Raw genomic sequence first — 16879 nt, 5'->3', positions numbered from 1 at the left:
TTTTTTCCCTCGGGGTGAATTTCACGCAGATGACAAGGCTGAATATGCAAATCATCGGATACATGTATGCCCTGAAGCCAAATATCAATCAGATGCATAACCTAAGCCTGTTTTATCCCACGCTTTGTTTTTTTGTTTTTTTAAAGTTCTAATGTGGACTGCTTATAAAAAAAGTTTCACAATTTAAAAAAAGAGTTTAAAAACAACTAAATTCCTTACTCATGCAGGCTTTCCTGTCCAATCTGGCACAGGCATACAGACTGCATTCTTGGCTCTGATTGGACGCGCAAAGGCGTGAGATATTTGCATATAGTAGGTTCCAGTGCAAGTCTGTGCATCCACAGGAGTCCTGAAACCAGACTTTTAACAGGAGGGTGATGCCTCTCTCTGGTACTTAACCATAGACATGTTTATGAGCATGAACTTTCGTGTTGTTGTTTTTAATACCTGCAAGTAAATTAAGCTCGATCTATTGATTTTAACACAAGGAAATGTTTGTTTTACACATCATCTAATTTGATGTGGTACAGGATGTGTCTCAAGCTGAGATAAAATGGAGAAATCTGGAAAGGAGCCAAAGCTAGAAAACAGCTTTCAACTTATGAACGCTGGAGTAAGAGAAAATGAAATGGATCGACCAAGATGCTGCATGAATGCAGATTATTTCTACCGAAGCCCAAACAGATGCAGAGAAATGAATCAAGAGTTTTGCGAGCAGAAACTTCATTTTATGCAGCATGTGGAGATGATCCAACCCAGAGTACCAGAAGATGGAAGAGAAATATCTTCCAGGATGAATCTACATCATCAGTCTTCTGATGACTGCTTTTCTCAAGGAGCGATGCCGAATGGCACAAAAAGAGAGTGCGGCTGCTGGGAATGTGGAGCAAAGCGTTGTGGAACAACTGAGCCTGCAAATGGAAACACAGCGAGGTAACCATGTTACACTTTTAGGGAGTAAAATACCAGCACACATTTGATTAGTTAAAGCATTCATTTTCAGAGGGGAGGATGAATGCGACGCTCAACCTCAGAGTGATTTAGAAGAGGAACTCGAGGCTCCTTTGCCGCTGAAAGATGACAACGAGTGGCAACACTGTACTCCCTTTTTACTTCCCCACCACGACGTGCATAGCTGCGGTAAGGAAAGCAGTTCTGTGATCTGTTGTGATTCTTTTATTTGTGTAATTAGATAAAAGAAACCTTGAAAGAGGCTGTGAATACTCTGTATGTTTGTAATACATATAGCTATGACACACCTGTAGGGTAACACTTCATAATGTGGCCTGCGACTAAGAGCACTGTTCCCCTGTAATGAAATGGAGTTTTAACGTATTTAATTTGAAATTACCAACATATACTTAAAGGTAAGTACACTAGAATAAGGGGCTAGCAAGTATGCTGTACTTCGGGGCATGTGGCTGTATTATGGAATGACTTAACCTTGCCTAACTTCTGAGTACTTTACAGGAAAGGTGTCAAACTTTATGCAGTAAGTAATTTTAAGTACAATGCAGGTAAAGTAAAGCAATTGAAAAATAGAAAAAACAGAAAAATGTAAAAGAAGTTTTAAATATTAGGATGAAACCTGTTGTGAATTTAAGGGTTGTGATTAGTATTTACTGTTTGAGGTAAAGAAAAAAGATGCTTATTTACTCTTGATTTTGAAAAAACTGCTTTTACTGAAACACTTTCAACAGACACTCCCATAGAAATGTTTAAACTGTACACAATGACCTTCGTCATATTATGAACTTAATACTCTGCAGGAGAATGGCTGTGTAATCTCAACCGATACCATCCTCAGTCACGTCACCTCTCTGCTCCTTTCCAGCACTGGACACCTCGGAATCAACCCCAAAATGGGTAAACACAGCTGACGATGTATTCAGAAAACAACATTTTTTACATGTATGGTATATTGATAAAGGTTGGCAAGATTATGTGAAAGATGTTGGTCTTCGTATATTTTTCTTTCTTGCTGCTTCAGGCTCCAGTTTCATGACCACTTTAAGAATAACATCATGGGAAGTGTCTCAGTTAACGTCCCTCACTTCTCACTTCCCACTGTGGAGGATGTTTCACGGGTCAGCATGCTGAATGTGGGCTCAGCAGGAGCAGAGGAGTCCGCTTCACATCCACACGGGAAAAGGAAGGGCATCCGTTTGCCCGATGAGTGCCGTGAGTCACTTTTTTTGGCACTTTATTGTCTCTGTAACAAGGAATGCACATTTAAGTGTTAACGGAACAGATTAATTAGTATCTTAGAGACATTTCGTCGCTAGCGCAGAAACTATCTACTTAGCACGTAAACTGAAGTAATATTTATTTGTATTGTCTTTATAGATTCACATTTAAAATAAAAAGCAAGCTCAAAATATTGTAAGAAAGCTAGCTTTAGGCTATATTTTTGATTAATTTTTCAAATTTATAATATAGGAATGAGTTACTTAGAATAATGATGAAGATATTTTTGCTGACCACATTTTTTATATACATTTTTTTTTTGTTTATTTTTAGAAATCGGTGACCCAAACCCAGTGGTAGCTTAATTATTTTCTCAAAATGTAATTTGATACCAAAAGCAGTCAGGATAAAGGTACTTCACCTATCTGATCATTTTTATTTGCTGCTGTTTCTTCTTTTTTGAAACGTTTTAAGTCACAGTTTGGCTTTGAACACTTGCACTAAATGAAGCATCAACAGCCAAACCAGTATGTAACAGTATAGCAGAAAATACAAGTACGCTTATATTAAGCTGACACTGAACATCCAGCAGACCCAGCCAGGCTCCACCATCAGCCAGCAGGCCACAGCCAGGCTCCACCATCAGCCAGCAGGCCTAGCCAGGCGCCATCATCAGAAATTCCGCTTCCGGGTCCCTCGTGGTGGCTGCCTCGTGCTCTCGCTTCAGTATGCCACCCAAGAAAGGCCCAACACCAGAGGAGGTTGAGGACATTAAAACCTCCCTCGGAGCGCTGTGCGGAGACGTGGCCGCAGTCAGGGCACAGCAGGAGCTGCTTCTGGGGCTTCTGGAGGAGGTAAAACAGCTACGCCTCCAAAATGCCGAGAAGGACAGACGGATCATGGATCTCGAGCGGCGGGTGGATGAGCTGGAGCAGTACACCCGTACGAACGACGTGGTCATCAGCGGTATTAAAATCAAGCCGCGCTCGTACGCGCGCGCGGTGGCCGGGAACGTCGGGGAGCCCAGCGACGAGGAGACCCGCTCGGTGGAGCAACAGGTGGCGTCCTTCCTCCAAAGCAAGGGGATAGAGATGGACCTGGAGCACATAGAAGCATGTCACTCACTGCCCAGGAGGAGTGACAGACTGCCGGCCATCATTATGAGATTTGTCAATCGGAAGAACAAGGTCGCACTGCTGAAACAAGGACGCAAACTGAAAGGCACGGACGTTTTCATTAATGAGCATCTGACACGAAAAAACGCAGACATCGCGAGGAAGGCAAGGCAACTGAAGAAGAACGGTAAAATACAACATACATGGGTAACAAACTGTAAGATTTTCATTAAGCTAAACGGGACACCAGAAGAGGCAAAAGTACTGATAGTGAGGAACATGGAGGATCTGGACAAGTATAACTGACACCAATGTATCAATTACACCAGGAAATGACATGGACACGTTGAAATTAGTTCTTCAACAGAAAGTAATTGATCTAGATTGTGAATATAAGGAGCATAATATAATAGATCCAGAAATAGATTCTGAAAGTAACTTTCTCTCTTCTTTTGTTAAAAATTGTAATTATTTCACTCAGGAACAATATGAAAAAGAAATTAACCTAGACGGGAAGCTCTCATTAATTCACTTTAACAGCAGAAGTATGTACTCTAATTTTGATTTCATTAAGGACTATTTGCAACAATTTTCTCGCCCCTTTAGTGTTATAGCCATCACTGAAACTTGGTTCAATGTCGATAAAGGAATAGATTTTTGTTTGAATGGATATGATTTAAAATACATGAATAGATTAAATAAGGCGGGCGGCGGGGTTGCTATATATGTTCATAACTCTATAAAATATAATGTTGTAACAACTATGTCTATGGCTATTGATGGAATTTTGGAATGTTTGACTATTGAGATTATGAATGGAAAAAAAAGAGAAATGTTATAATAAGTTGCATATATCGGACACCCAGTTCAAGTATTGACACTTTTAATGAATGGATAGAAAAAACGTTTGCTTCGGTGAACCAAAAATTACTATTTATCTGTGGTGATTTTAACATTGATTTGCTAAATCCAACAAGGTTAAAAGCCATTGATGACTTTACTGACACAATGTACAGCTTATCACTATATCCAACAATAACAAAGCCAAGCAGAATAACTTCACATAGCGCCACTATTATTGACAACATTTTTACTAATGTCATGGATTTCCAAATTAATAGTGGCCTGCTTGTCTGTGATATAACTGACCACTTACCAGTTTTTACTTTGTGTGACTGTGATTTTAAAAAAATAGATACCAAGATCATGATAGCAAAGCGAACAATAAATGAAGAAGCAATTCATGCCTTCAATTTCGATTTAGCACAACAAGATTGGAGTTCGGTGTATGAAGAGTCAGATGTGGACAAGGCTTATGATAATTTTCTAGATATTTTTACTATGTGGTACAATAAACATTGTCCTGTAAACGAACACATGACAAAGAAAAAAAAAGATAAAAAGTCCTTGGCTCACAAAAGGAATTATTAATGCTTGCAAAAAGAAAAACAATCTGTATAAACAGTTTATCAAAGTAAAAACAAAAGAAGTGGAACAAAGATATAAAGCATATAGAAATAAATTGACTGATATTATAAGAACGAGCAAACAACTTTATTATAGAAGAAGATTATATGAAAATAAAAACAATATAAAAGGAACTTGGGATGTGTTAAACAACTTAATTAAACAAGGCTCTTCTGGAACATCATATCCTGAATATTTTACTGATGCAAATGGTGAAAATCACAACATGAGTAATATTGTCGATGGGTTCAATAAATTCTTCATAAATGTTGGCCCTGAACTAGCAGCGGACATCCCGTGTCATAAAAATGAAAATATCAGTAATATAAAATCAAATCCCTTTTCACTGTTCCTCTCAGCTACAAATGAGCAAGAAGTAATAAATATCACATTAAAATGTAAAAGTAAGTCTTCAATGGATTATCATGACATAAATATGTCTGTAGTTAAACAGGTTATTCTGAATATTGCTAGTCCCTTAACATATATCTGTAATTTATCATTTCAGTCCGGTTGTTTTCCAAAAAAAATGAAAATTGCGAAAGTAATACCACTATATAAAAGTAATGACAAACACAGTTTTACCAATTATAGGCCTATTTCTCTACTGCCTCAATTCTCAAAAATTCTAGAAAAACTTTTTAATTCAAGATTAGAAAAATTCCTTGAAAAACATCAAATAATAAATGTTGGTCAGTATGGTTTCAGAACGCAAAGAACCACTTCAATGGCGATAATTGAGGCAGTAGAAGAAATTACTGATACACTGGATAAAAATAAATATGCAGTTGGTATTTTTGTTGACCTCAAAAAGGCCTTCGACACAATCAATCACTCAATTTTACTGGATAAATTGGAAAGATATGGTATTCGAGGGAAAGCTGGTAACTGGTTAAAAAGTTACCTAACAGGTCGGGAACAATATGTTAGCATAGGGCATTACCATTCAGAGAAACTTGGTATTACATGTGGTGTTCCCCAAGGGTCAGTGTTGGGACCAAAACTTTTCAATGTATACATAAATGATATTTTTGATGTTTCTCAAGTACTTAAACTCATACTGTTCGCAGATGACACCAACATATTTTTCAGTAGCGATGATTATACTGATCTTGTAATGACTGTAAACAGGGAGCTAAAATTAATAAAAAAATGGATGGACATAAATAAATTATCATTAAATATAAATAAAACTAAAGCAATGTTTTTTGGTAATTTAAAATATAATATAGAATTACCAATTATCATTGAAGGTGTACCAACTGATAATGTGAGTGAAAACAAATTTTTGGGAGTTATAATTGATAACAAAATTTCATGGAAACCCCACGTCAGACACATAAAAACCAAAATTTCCAGAAGCCTCGCAGTTTTGAACAAAGTGAAACAATTCCTTGATAAAGATGCACTTCGTACTCTGTACTGTACCCTGGTTCTTCCATATCTTACATATTGTGTGGAAGTGTGGGGAAATACATATAAAAATACAACTAATCCATTAGTCACAGTACAGAAACGAGCACTGCGTATTATTCACAAGGCTGGTTATCTAGATCATACTCACAAATTCTTTCTTCAGGCAAAGTTACTTAAATTCCAGGATCTGGTTAATTACAATACATCCATAATTTTGTATAAAGCTTTTACTAAACTTTTACCGGCAAATTTACAAACTAGATTTGAAATTCGAGAAAAGGTTTATAATGTGAGAGGCTTTGGAGAATTCAAATTACCCAGAACTCGAACAACCCGTAAAGGCTTTTGTGTGTCTGTATGTGGTGTGAAAATCTGGAACAGTCTGAGTTTACAATTGAAACAATGCAAAAATATTCATAGATTTAAATTTCTCTACAAACAGTTGGTCTGGTCACAGTATACTCAATGATGGGTTTTAGTGTGCTCTGTAATGTCTGTCCTCTTACCATTGCTGGTATGGATTCCAAAATAAAAAATAAAAAATAAAGTGTGCGTATGTATGTACATATATGTACTTGTGTGTGTAGATATATATGTATGTATATGTATGTGTGTCTGTTACTTGTAGTTATTACTGCCTGTTACCTGTGGTAATGCAATTTATAATTTATATATTCTGTATTCAGTTATGAAGGCTCCAATTGTTGGTTGCGAGCTGCCGCTTAGATGCTTGTATCTGCCCGGGGCTGTTGATGGGTCTGTATGCAATGATGGGCGTAGCTGCGGGAAGTTTATTGTTTTTTTTTGTTGATGAGTGAGTATAGGGGTGGGATTTAATAAGTTTTCTTCGTCCCACTCCTTTTTCAGGCAAGTTTTGTTTTTTGTTTTGTGTATTTTATGTTCAATATAGGTATTTGTTGTGCCTGAAAATGAATAAATAAATGAATGAAATGAAAATGAATGAAATGAACATAAAGCTTTAAGATTCTGATTGTTTGGGTTTTATTATCTTGCCTCTTCTCAGGAAACGTTTTCATCACTTACTCTTCGGACGTGTCCTCAGAGATGGTCCCCTTTGTGGATTTCCTCACAAAGCAAGGTTTTCGACCGGCTGTAAGTTTCCACCCTGTGTACACTATCATTCTGTAATATCATTAAACACTTTGCTCACAGCACTAACCTAAATTTCACAGATTGACTTATATGACAGCTCCATTAGATGTATGGACGTCAACAAGTGGACAGACAGTTACCTTAAAGATGTAAGTAATTATGAGAACTGTGTGCGAAGTTATATTGTTACCATAAATTGCTGCAAGTATCTCTACAAGTCTACCTTTTTAATACTCCTTACTAGGCTACACTATTATTTTCACAGGTCTTGTAACATATGTTTTTCTATCTTATTTTTAAACTATGATTCTAGCTTGATAGTCAGTCTGCTTTCTGTTAGTGTTTATGTAGTTATGTGGTTGTGTGAGCTCCAGAGAATCTCAGATTCCCCCTGGGATTAATAAAGTACCCATCATCAAGATCAGCAAGTGTGTTACCCTCTATAACAGATAAAATGATATTTCATATTCCATGTTTTTGCTGTATCTGTGTTTATTTCAAGTTACTTTTGTATGAACACTGTCTTTTTATTCAGTGTCTGAAATTTCTGTCTGTTTTTTTTTTAACAGCCGTTAACCCTTATTATTATCGCCATCAGTCCAAAGTACAAGGAGGATATTGAAGGACCTGCAGTTGACAGCCATGGTCTACACACCAGATATATCCACTCAATAGTGAGGATAAATCAGCAATGGAGGAAATACTCAAATACTGTATTTTAGCAGAGGAGTTAATTCTACACTGAATTAGAAAATGCTATTAAAATATTAGAGTTGTGATACTGCGCAAAAGTCTTGAGCCACCCTTAAATTATTTCATTTAATTTCTTTAGAGGGCCTTGAGCAATAATTCTCCAGGCTTTCTGAATGGCTTTTTTCTTTGGACATTCAAGCATAAAAATGCATTTAACTTGAAGGATGAACCAGCGTTATGTCTACACACGACAGAGAGCTTAGCAAAGAAACAATTTAAAATTGTATCTTTAGACACTTTGTTACAAACACTATGTCAAAACATAAGGACTAGGCTTAAAAACAGATCTATAGCAGACTCAAGGATTTATAATCCTTATATACATTAAAAAAAAACGTTTTCACGTTTCAATGAATTGCTGCAGCAATTTCCAGTCGTCCTAGCAAAATATAAATAAATGGAGCTGACTCCAGACTTTTTCCACAGTATTGTTATTTAGAAGTGTTCAGTATGTAAAAGAACATTTATTCATTTTTTTCTTAACAGTAAGTTTTATGATTAAGTTCTTCATTCCTTTAATGTTTATTAATGTTTATGAACACAAAAAAATAATGTCATATTTCTTTACATAAATAATATGCAATAATGCTGACAGGTAAACTTAGAGTATTTTATTGTATATTTAATTTTGCCAGATGCAGAATGAGTTCATCCAGCAGGGGAGCTTGAATTTTAGATTCATCCCGGTTCTCTTCCTTTGTGCATCCCAGGTCAGAAAACATTTCCCATATTTATCCCTTTGCATTTATCTTATCTTTATTATATATATATTTTTTAAAAACTGTGGAAAATCTCGACAGAAACATGTCCCAAGCTGGCTCCAGAATACTCGCGTGTACCGCTGGCCGCAGGACACTGAGGATTTGTTACTGCGACTGCTGAGGGAGGAGAGATACGTGGCTCCTCCTGTACCTGTGGAGCTCAGCTTATTCATCAGGCCTGTTACCATGAGCGACGCAGCTACACTGTAAACAAACAAACTGGTGTTCGGGCATGTGTCTGGGTTTAATGTTTTGCTTTAAAAGCTACATTTTGCAGTAAGTTTATTTTACAAATCCACAGTTTGATCCAGTTTAAGCTGAGATATAAGCTCATGTTCCAAGTTCTATTTTATGTTAAGTGCTGTTTTTCAGATGACTCAATAAAGTTTTTTCCATGTATTTAGACACATTTCTCTGGTACATTTACTATGTAAACATACGCAGAATATATTATATAATAACTCTGAATGGCATTCCTACCAATGGTGTGGCTTATTTGCACAGGTGTCACCTTTTGGAGGTATTGGCCTGTGGGAGACTTTCTTGGAACCACCCACATACTTGTAAATGTCCAGATTACCTTCTCTCTCTTTGCAGCATCCCCCCCCTCCCCCTCCTTCTCATTATTCACTCCACAGCAGTGTTTGCTAATCACAGTGTTATACACAGCGCTTTTGTTGCTATTATTTTTAATATTTTCATGGTTGTTTATCATGAAAGCAATGTTCTTAGTTTAGCATCAGGATTAAGAGGGTGGCCTTTTTGTTGTTGTTGTGGTTTGGATTGGATTGCTCTTTTTACTGTGTGAAACTATCTAACTTTAATGAAATTATATTAAGACTGGCCAAACCGACCAATCTAAAATATATTTGAATAAAACAGAACAGACTTTATCCAGAACTTTGGGGTGCAAATCAGTCACCCTCCATCACTTTAGCTGCTACTCAGGTTTTTCAGATGTCCAATGTCAGTGGGATTTTCATTGTGGTGGTTTTTTCTCAGATGGAAAACATACTTAAAGTCATATCAATCATTTTGTCAGTATTTTATACAAAATGTCAATGCTAGCAGAGACCACTGAATTTAAGTAACTACCGATGATTAATTTATTATGTTCATGTGAAAAAAAACCAATACTGGAAATAGGAATTTTAAATAAGAAATGAACTTTAAGCTCTGTTGCCTTGAAGACACAAACCATGGATCCCGCGTTGCAGGTATTAAAATAAATTAAAATAAAAACCTGAACAACTGGAAGAAGCAGTTATGGAAAAGATTTAGGCCACCGGGGGGGAAACAATTCTGACTTCTTTTCTTTCGATGGCCCTAATCCTTTTCCATAAGCAGTTGCAGTTTTGGCTCCTGTTAACTTTTGTCAAACCAGGATCAGGCTACATTTATCCATGATTCCTATTAATGACCTCTTGCAGAAAAACATGCACTTATGGACCTTTTTATGGACTTTTATTTAATCAACTAGTACTAGTTCTGAAATTACTCAAAAGAAGCTGTTTTAACCTAACTTGAAGGTAGAAGGGGGGGATTTGAAGGTAGTTTTCATCTGAATTGCCATTAATCGTGGGCCTGTGATTTGTTTTTAGTGGACAGAGTACTGCAGCAGCCAGTAGGGGTGCTCAATTCAGCCAGCTGATCTTGCACACCCTTGAACGTCCAAAAAAGGTCTGCCAGAGCGGCTGGTGAGCAGAGCTCCAGCTAAGAATAACCTGTATTTTCTGGGCGGATAGAGTTACCTTGCAGCCTTCCTGCTCTCTGCACTGGCCTATACCCATGTGAGCCCCCAGAAACACTGGGTGAGATATTGTGCATTTCCCCTCACCCTGCCCAGCCCTGTGCTTAGCTTGGCTGATTCTTCCCCTGTGTCGCTTTACTTTGCCCCACTGTCCCCAGACCCCCTTTTTTAATGCTGCCTCACAGGCAGCTCCAAATTCCCCAACATATGTAGGCTTTCAATTCATGCTTAATTTTCCATTTTCTACTTTTTAAAACCTTGGACAAGTTCCACCTGTGGATGTTATGGGTAAGAAGACAAGGCTGTGACGGTCCAAGTGACAATGGAATAATTTACCACCTGGGACACTTTTTTTTTTTCCTGAGAAAGTGGATTCAAACTGGATTTACTGGAGCCGTCACCAGTTAATTCTTCATGAGGAGGCTTTGTCTCCAATTTAAAGTATCCTACCTGAGATAGTCTACACGTCACAATGGCTGAAGGTAGGGTTGTTACACCTGGGTCTTCAAGCACAACTGTTCAAATAAAACCTTTACTACAGCACAAAAATCCACAGTAATAAATTCTGCATAACAAATAAACGGCAGTGTTTTGATAAGTTGTGTCCTCTGACGATGATGTGTCGAAAGTTGGTTGCTATAAATATAAGCTATCAAGTCACCAGAGTATTCGCATTGCTCTCCTGTGACAGACTGCAGCTGCAGCTGACCTCAGCCAGGGTGGTAGACCTCAAGCACGTCAAAAGGAATATACATAAATAAATAAAAGTGTGAAAAAACACCTGCAAGTCCTGCATTCACAGTACTGTGTAAATGTAAGACACTCTTAGATCATGCTTAAATGTGCAAAAGTGGTGTTAGTGGAGGAAAAAAATCGTCTTCGTCTGATATATTAATGCAGAAGACTGCTGCTACTGATCCACCAGTGTCTATAAAGAGCATTTCCTTGTGACACTGTAGACCTGCTTTTCACTTATATATGTACAGTTTCTTATTGCAGTCAGCAAGTTTAGACAAGTGTTCCCTATTCTGTATGCCTTTGTGCTACTCTTTGAATCGTTAGCCGTTATTTTAAAGGCATCAAAAGCACTGTAGAAAGCTGATAACAATAAATAACCTGTAAAGCTTTATAATGCGCTCCAGCACATAGTCTTTTCTTATGAAGTGTATAGTGCATATTGGCTACTCTGTAAACAAAGCCAATGCTCATAATTACTTAATGTTATTACTTCAGTTATCACCAGTTTTAAAAAGCACATTTTAAGATCGAATGTTTTTGGGTTTGGGGTTTTTTAACAGCGAGTGAACTTGTTGTGTTTTCACAAAAAATGTAATAACACGATAGTTACTTAGAAAAATTGCACAGCTCTAAACGATGCTGTTGATTGAAGAGTTGAGTTTGCGTTTGAGAGGTTTTTTTCCCCCGTGTCCTACACGCTGGAAGCAAGTGGTCATGCATCGAACATTTTCAGAGTTCATTCAACTTGGACCTTGAGTGAAGGTCTCCCTGACGCCTGACATTACAGTAAATCAGTACAGATAATCTTACACTCTGTGCACAGCATTTAATGATGATAACACTGTTACTAAATGCTGCATTGGGCATTTTTCACTGTGCTAAGCCAGTCTAAAGTGTGTCAGTACATTTGGAAAATGTCACTGCTAAAATTGGAGTGCCCTATCACACCATGACTTTTCTGATGACGTTTAACATTTCCGATTAATATAAATAATAAGGAAATAAAGAGACAGTATAGGGTCATGGTAAAGATGAAAAATTATATATATACAACTAATAATGCACTATGTGCGCAAAATGTCTTCCTGTCAGGGTTTGTCTTCATTGTGTAGATGATAAGACTTGAAAGGTTTAAGAAAATGGGCTTTTATTAAGACGCCAGGGCAAAATCATTGTTACGATAGTGAAATTACTGAAAGAGGGCGATAATATGACCGAAAAAGACTTACGCAACAATTGACAGATCTGATAAAACATACATAGTTTGCACACTTTGTAACAGAGGAACAAAACACGGAGAAACACTTTCACTGTTGTTAGGAGACATACAGAGATTTCACAGCTAAAAGTGTAATGTCAGCTCCCTCTGGTGGACAAACTATGCAAGTGTGCAAGTTCTTGCTACCAATCACTCATTATAGACAACAATAAATATGTGTACAAGCAGACATTTAATTGTTTTATCAGTTCTGATCCATATAGGTTTTGCACATGATCTGCAGTGGATATTTATAAAGAACTGAAACCCTTGTGGTTACTTTAGCAGTGCAAGAATATCAAACATTACAAGCACAAGAACAAAAGCAGAAAGAATTTGTCAGACTAACTTTTGTCTATTTATGTCTTCCACATATAGTAGCCAAATCAGCCTCCCACGCTGCAGCCACTGGGTCCAGTGACGGAGCAGCAGCGCCACAGACGAGCTCTCTCAGATCCAAAGGTCTGGGGCTGCTCAACAAGGTGAAAATGTCTGTTGAGCTGCTGATTGCCCTTGCTGCTCTCCTGTCCTGGCTGGTTGTAGGTGTGGTGATGTTTGACTTTGTTGAGTACAAAGCAGTCCCCGGTAAGCCACAAAATCTAAAAGTGTATGTCCCCAAGTCTTTTAAGCCATCAGTTATGCAGAATCTGACCAACATGTTTGCTATCATCGTTAGACATCCAGCAGATCATAACGGACCCTGTCCAGGCCGTGAACGACGCCACTGATGAGTTATCCAGTCTGCTCAATAAGTTTCAAGGTAGTGGGGAATTTATCTTGGCACAGTTTTTATTTGTGTAAGCTCTCTAATGCATGACCTGCTGTACTTTTGCAGAATGCGCACCGGATTTAAGTGACCCCATGTCAGCTGCCAGATACGCAGCCGAGGAAATATCAGAAGCAAAAGATGGGTTTGTTCGATATTTGTCAGATGAAGAAGGTATGACCGCTCACTCCTACCAACACAAGCAAAAAAACAAAAACAAAGACTGCTTAATAAGTACAGAATAATCTTCTGAAACCACAGGGAACTTCTACCTCAGCTACATTGACCCTGTGGTCATTGGTAGACAAGCTTTCCATTCAACGAATGACTTCATAGGTGGAGCACTGGGTTCCTTCAGGGACACACTGTGTGCTGTTGTGGATACATCACTGGAAACCATAGAAGATATTAAAAAAGGTATGTAATTTATACTTGAATCCTTTTTCTACTCAAGACTGTTTTTCTCTTGTTTCACATACAGTTAATGAATGAATAAATCTGTCTTTTTTTTTAAATACTTGAACTAAACTTTAACTCCCTTGCTGGTTTGTAACATTATTAATTAATGCAGAATGTACTTACAAATGCACTTACTTTTCTATTTCTTTTCCATTCAGGAAAAACTGATCTTGGCTATATTGACCCTGTAATGATAGGCAGAGGTGTCTTTAATGCTACTAATGAGTTCATGTGTGGAGTGGCGAGCTACATCCAGGATGTGCTCTGTTCCATACTGGACACTACACTGAATGTAGTGAAAGGTATTTGCGCTCTCTCGTTTAACCCATAACCTCTTAAAAACAACATAAAAGAATATCTATCTAACACAATTTAGAGAGTTTGCTTTGCGTACTTTCTGTCCGTATTCATTTCCTGTTTGTGTTTCTCAGGAACCGTCGACATTAGCTTCATGGACCCTGTGGTAATAGGAAGAAATATATTCCACGTCACAAATGACACAGTGAGTGGAATATTTGGCTACATCCAGGACGTGCTCTGTGCCATCGTAGACATGATACTGGATGTATTCAAAGGTATTCAGTGCCTCCATATTGTCTCATTTGTGATGTTTGTGGCTTAATATTTACAGTACATCTTATATTCTGTATATACTGCTTATGCATTTTACAGACTTTATTAGGAATGTATTTTTAGATCAACAGTAACTCTTTTTAGCTTGTTATGGATGTTGTCCACTAAACAAAAACTTATATAACTTATCTAACTTTGACAATGCATGCTTTTATAAGGAAAATGTTGGCCTTAAACACATTTTTCTAATGTCTGTGTAACTGTCAAGTACATGTATGTTTAATGAAGTACTTTACTGCACCTTTGACCTGAGTGTGTGTTGTCCTCAGGAACCACTGACATTAGCTTCATTGACCCCGTGGTTATTGGCAGAAATGCCTTCAGTGTTACTAATGACTTTGTGAGTGGACTATTTGGCTACATCCAGGGCGTGCTCTGCGCAGTCTTGGATGTCATACTGGACACGCTAAAAGGTACACAGTCTGCCAAGACATCACCTGATACAATGCACACACTGCAGGTTTCCCAGACTTCACGAAGGATTGTTTTATTTTCTCTATTATTTTCTCTGTTGGTTAGATATCCAGCATACCTTGGGATTTAGCCCCGTGTCAGTTTTTAAGTCAGCAGTAGAAATCACCAAAGAGCAGACAAACCTGCTTGCGAGCTACATCTCCTCAACACTGATTGGTGAACAAGGTCTGTTTTAGCCTACGTCATTATCAGAAAATTGGTTACATGTTATCCTTACGGCAGCTAAGCTGATTTTCTAAATAAAGACAAAGCAGCTTTTATTCACTGTCTGGTGTTTTTCATTTTCAGGAATCATGCCTGAAGTGTCCATTGACCCAATGAAAGTTGTTGAAGATGCTGTGTCAGAGCTCACAGACAAGAAGGATTTGCTCTTAGCTTACATGTCAAGCATGATTGTTGGTGATCAGGGTATGGCTATTAGTATTAGATGTTCAGTACTATTAATTAGGAAATATTAAAAATCCATCTGCTAAATATTTTCTATGTTTCAGGGGAACCTGTCACCACCCCAGGTGTAAATGTAGTAACAGAAAAAGGTTTCTGCTTTAATCCACTCAGAAATATTCTGATAAACATTTATGATTGGCAGGTTTTCACAAAATGTCTTTGTTTCTTTTAGATGAAGCTGTACCTTCCCCATCTGATATCAATTTAGTAAGAAGGAAAGGTAATGACAGTATTTCTTCTGTTTTCCATTGCAGTAATACAGAAAAGGAAATATTACATTTAAGTGTCTTTTTCCATGTGTTAATACAGGGAAATTTCTGCCTCCATTTGAAAAAGGTAAGAAAATATCTTCGTTAAAGACATTTAAAATGTGCTTTTAAACTTGCGCAATGTGTGTTGCAAGCAACTAGACTGCATAGATTTTTTGATTTTTGTTTGTTTCTTGCATGTTTGTACAGACTTGTGTTTTTCAAGGGACATTATTCAATCTGTTTTCAAGTCTGCCTCATGGTATGCCTTACTGTTCAGTGTAACCCTGAAGATCTATGAAACTGCGTGCCACTGTGTTTGAAAAATACTCGATTTGTACTCATTACATTATAGCATGGACAAACATGCATCATATCTGTTCTTCATTCTGTTATTCTAATTGTCATTAAGCTGCTACATTGTTATGGATTGGTTTACTTCATTCCTCCCTTTCTTTGTCACACTGACCATTTGTTGTAATATTTTACAGAACTTCGCAGTGATATGTCTTGACTCAGTCATCATGTTTTTCTGTGTAACATTGTGCATGACCATGTGTGTCCTTCAGACTTGCATTCCTTTGTTGCTCTTTCTCGCATTTTTTGTGCCACTGACTGGTTGCCTCCTGTTTTTGACCATTTACACTGTTGTCATATGTATATCCTTGGATCGTCCGGACTGGATTGCATGTGTTTTTGTATACTTTTTACCTGTGCATGTAACTATTAAACACACCACATGTTGCAAAGATAGCATTCACAATACTTTTACACTGTATTTACCATTGTAGCCAGTTTTGATACATCATGTTCCTTTGGTACTGTGGTTTTATATAAACGATTTGATCCAGCCAGCTCCTTCATTAAGATCATCACGGCACTGTAGCCTAATTTGATCCTCTGCTGTAATGAGTGGCTAAACATATAGCTCAGCTGCAGTTTGTACCAGCTACTTCAGGAAGTTACAAGGCATTTAAAAAACACTTTAAAAGAAGCTAAATAGAAAAGAAACGAGATATAAAATAATTCCTGCTTCAATTTATGAAGCAATTTTAAAAATCCACTAACTGCAATCTGTGGTGTATTCATGCTGTAATGTTGCTATGATTTTGCACCATTAAAATCACCCTATAAAGAAATGAAGATCACATAAGAGGGATGATAAGGTTCGTAATACAGTTACAGAGATCATGCGTGCTGCCAAAGATGAAGCTGCTCCTGCTGCAGAGATAAAAGAAGACTCCGAGATGGCACCCACTGAAGCAGATGTGACAGAGGAAGATGATGGTATTCA

The 16879-nt window shown here is 37.5% G+C and overlaps 2 protein-coding genes across 32 annotated transcripts in view; both read left to right on the top strand.

Moving 5' to 3' along the window:
* The first annotated feature begins 293 nt into the window (after positions 1-293).
* On the top strand, positions 294-9221 carry LOC147307082 (uncharacterized). Of its 3 annotated transcripts, XM_086274971.1 has the most exons (10): positions 294-390; positions 531-933; positions 1004-1140; positions 1770-1866; positions 1991-2181; positions 7210-7298; positions 7379-7447; positions 7868-7972; positions 8687-8761; positions 8852-9221. In XM_086274971.1, exons 2-10 carry the CDS (start codon positions 554-556, stop codon positions 9020-9022), a joined length of 1314 nt encoding a protein of 437 aa, XP_086131097.1. In that variant the 5' UTR covers positions 294-390; positions 531-553; the 3' UTR covers positions 9023-9221. The 3 variants fall into 3 exon arrangements, with proteins under 3 accessions (XP_086131097.1, XP_086131096.1, XP_086131098.1); XM_086274970.1 differs by having other exon boundaries at positions 342-933; XM_086274972.1 differs by lacking the exons at positions 294-390; positions 531-933; positions 1004-1140; positions 1770-1866; positions 1991-2181 and adding an exon at positions 2360-3489.
* A 1375-nt stretch (positions 9222-10596) lies between these two features.
* The window catches only part of LOC147307080 (uncharacterized), a 31535-nt gene continuing 25252 nt past the window's right edge, over positions 10597-16879 (top strand). For 25 of the 29 annotated variants that reach the window (XR_015126398.1, XR_015126399.1, XR_015126400.1 and 22 more), the window contains exons 1-14: positions 10597-11044; positions 12937-13143; positions 13235-13318; positions 13394-13498; positions 13586-13741; positions 13942-14085; positions 14215-14358; positions 14686-14829; positions 14936-15055; positions 15179-15298; positions 15382-15426; positions 15510-15557; positions 15647-15673; positions 16765-16872. Coding sequence is in view for 24 of the 29 variants with exons in the window: in XM_086274931.1 (XP_086131057.1) it covers positions 11035-11044; positions 12937-13143; positions 13235-13318; positions 13394-13498; positions 13586-13741; positions 13942-14085; positions 14215-14358; positions 14686-14829; positions 14936-15055; positions 15179-15298; positions 15382-15426; positions 15510-15557; positions 15647-15673; positions 16765-16872 (1462 nt within the window). In the remaining 5 variants the exon portion in view is untranslated. The remainder of the gene's footprint in view (positions 11045-12936; positions 13144-13234; positions 13319-13393; positions 13499-13585; positions 13742-13941; positions 14086-14214; positions 14359-14685; positions 14830-14935; positions 15056-15178; positions 15299-15381; positions 15427-15509; positions 15558-15646; positions 15674-16764; positions 16873-16879) is intronic. The other 4 variants (XM_086274944.1, XM_086274942.1, XM_086274939.1 and 1 more) reach the window with 3 other exon arrangements.

Source organism: Aulonocara sp. 'chitande type north' Nkhata Bay, linkage group LG19, assembly GCF_057382095.1.
Source record: "Aulonocara sp. 'chitande type north' Nkhata Bay isolate Kocher_YH1m ecotype deep benthic linkage group LG19, A_spYH_male_GT1.1, whole genome shotgun sequence".
Taxonomy (NCBI): Eukaryota; Metazoa; Chordata; class Actinopteri; order Cichliformes; family Cichlidae; genus Aulonocara; species Aulonocara sp. 'chitande type north' Nkhata Bay.
The sequence above is the reverse complement of the archived record's forward strand: the minus strand, read 5'-3'. Positions and strand labels throughout refer to the sequence as shown.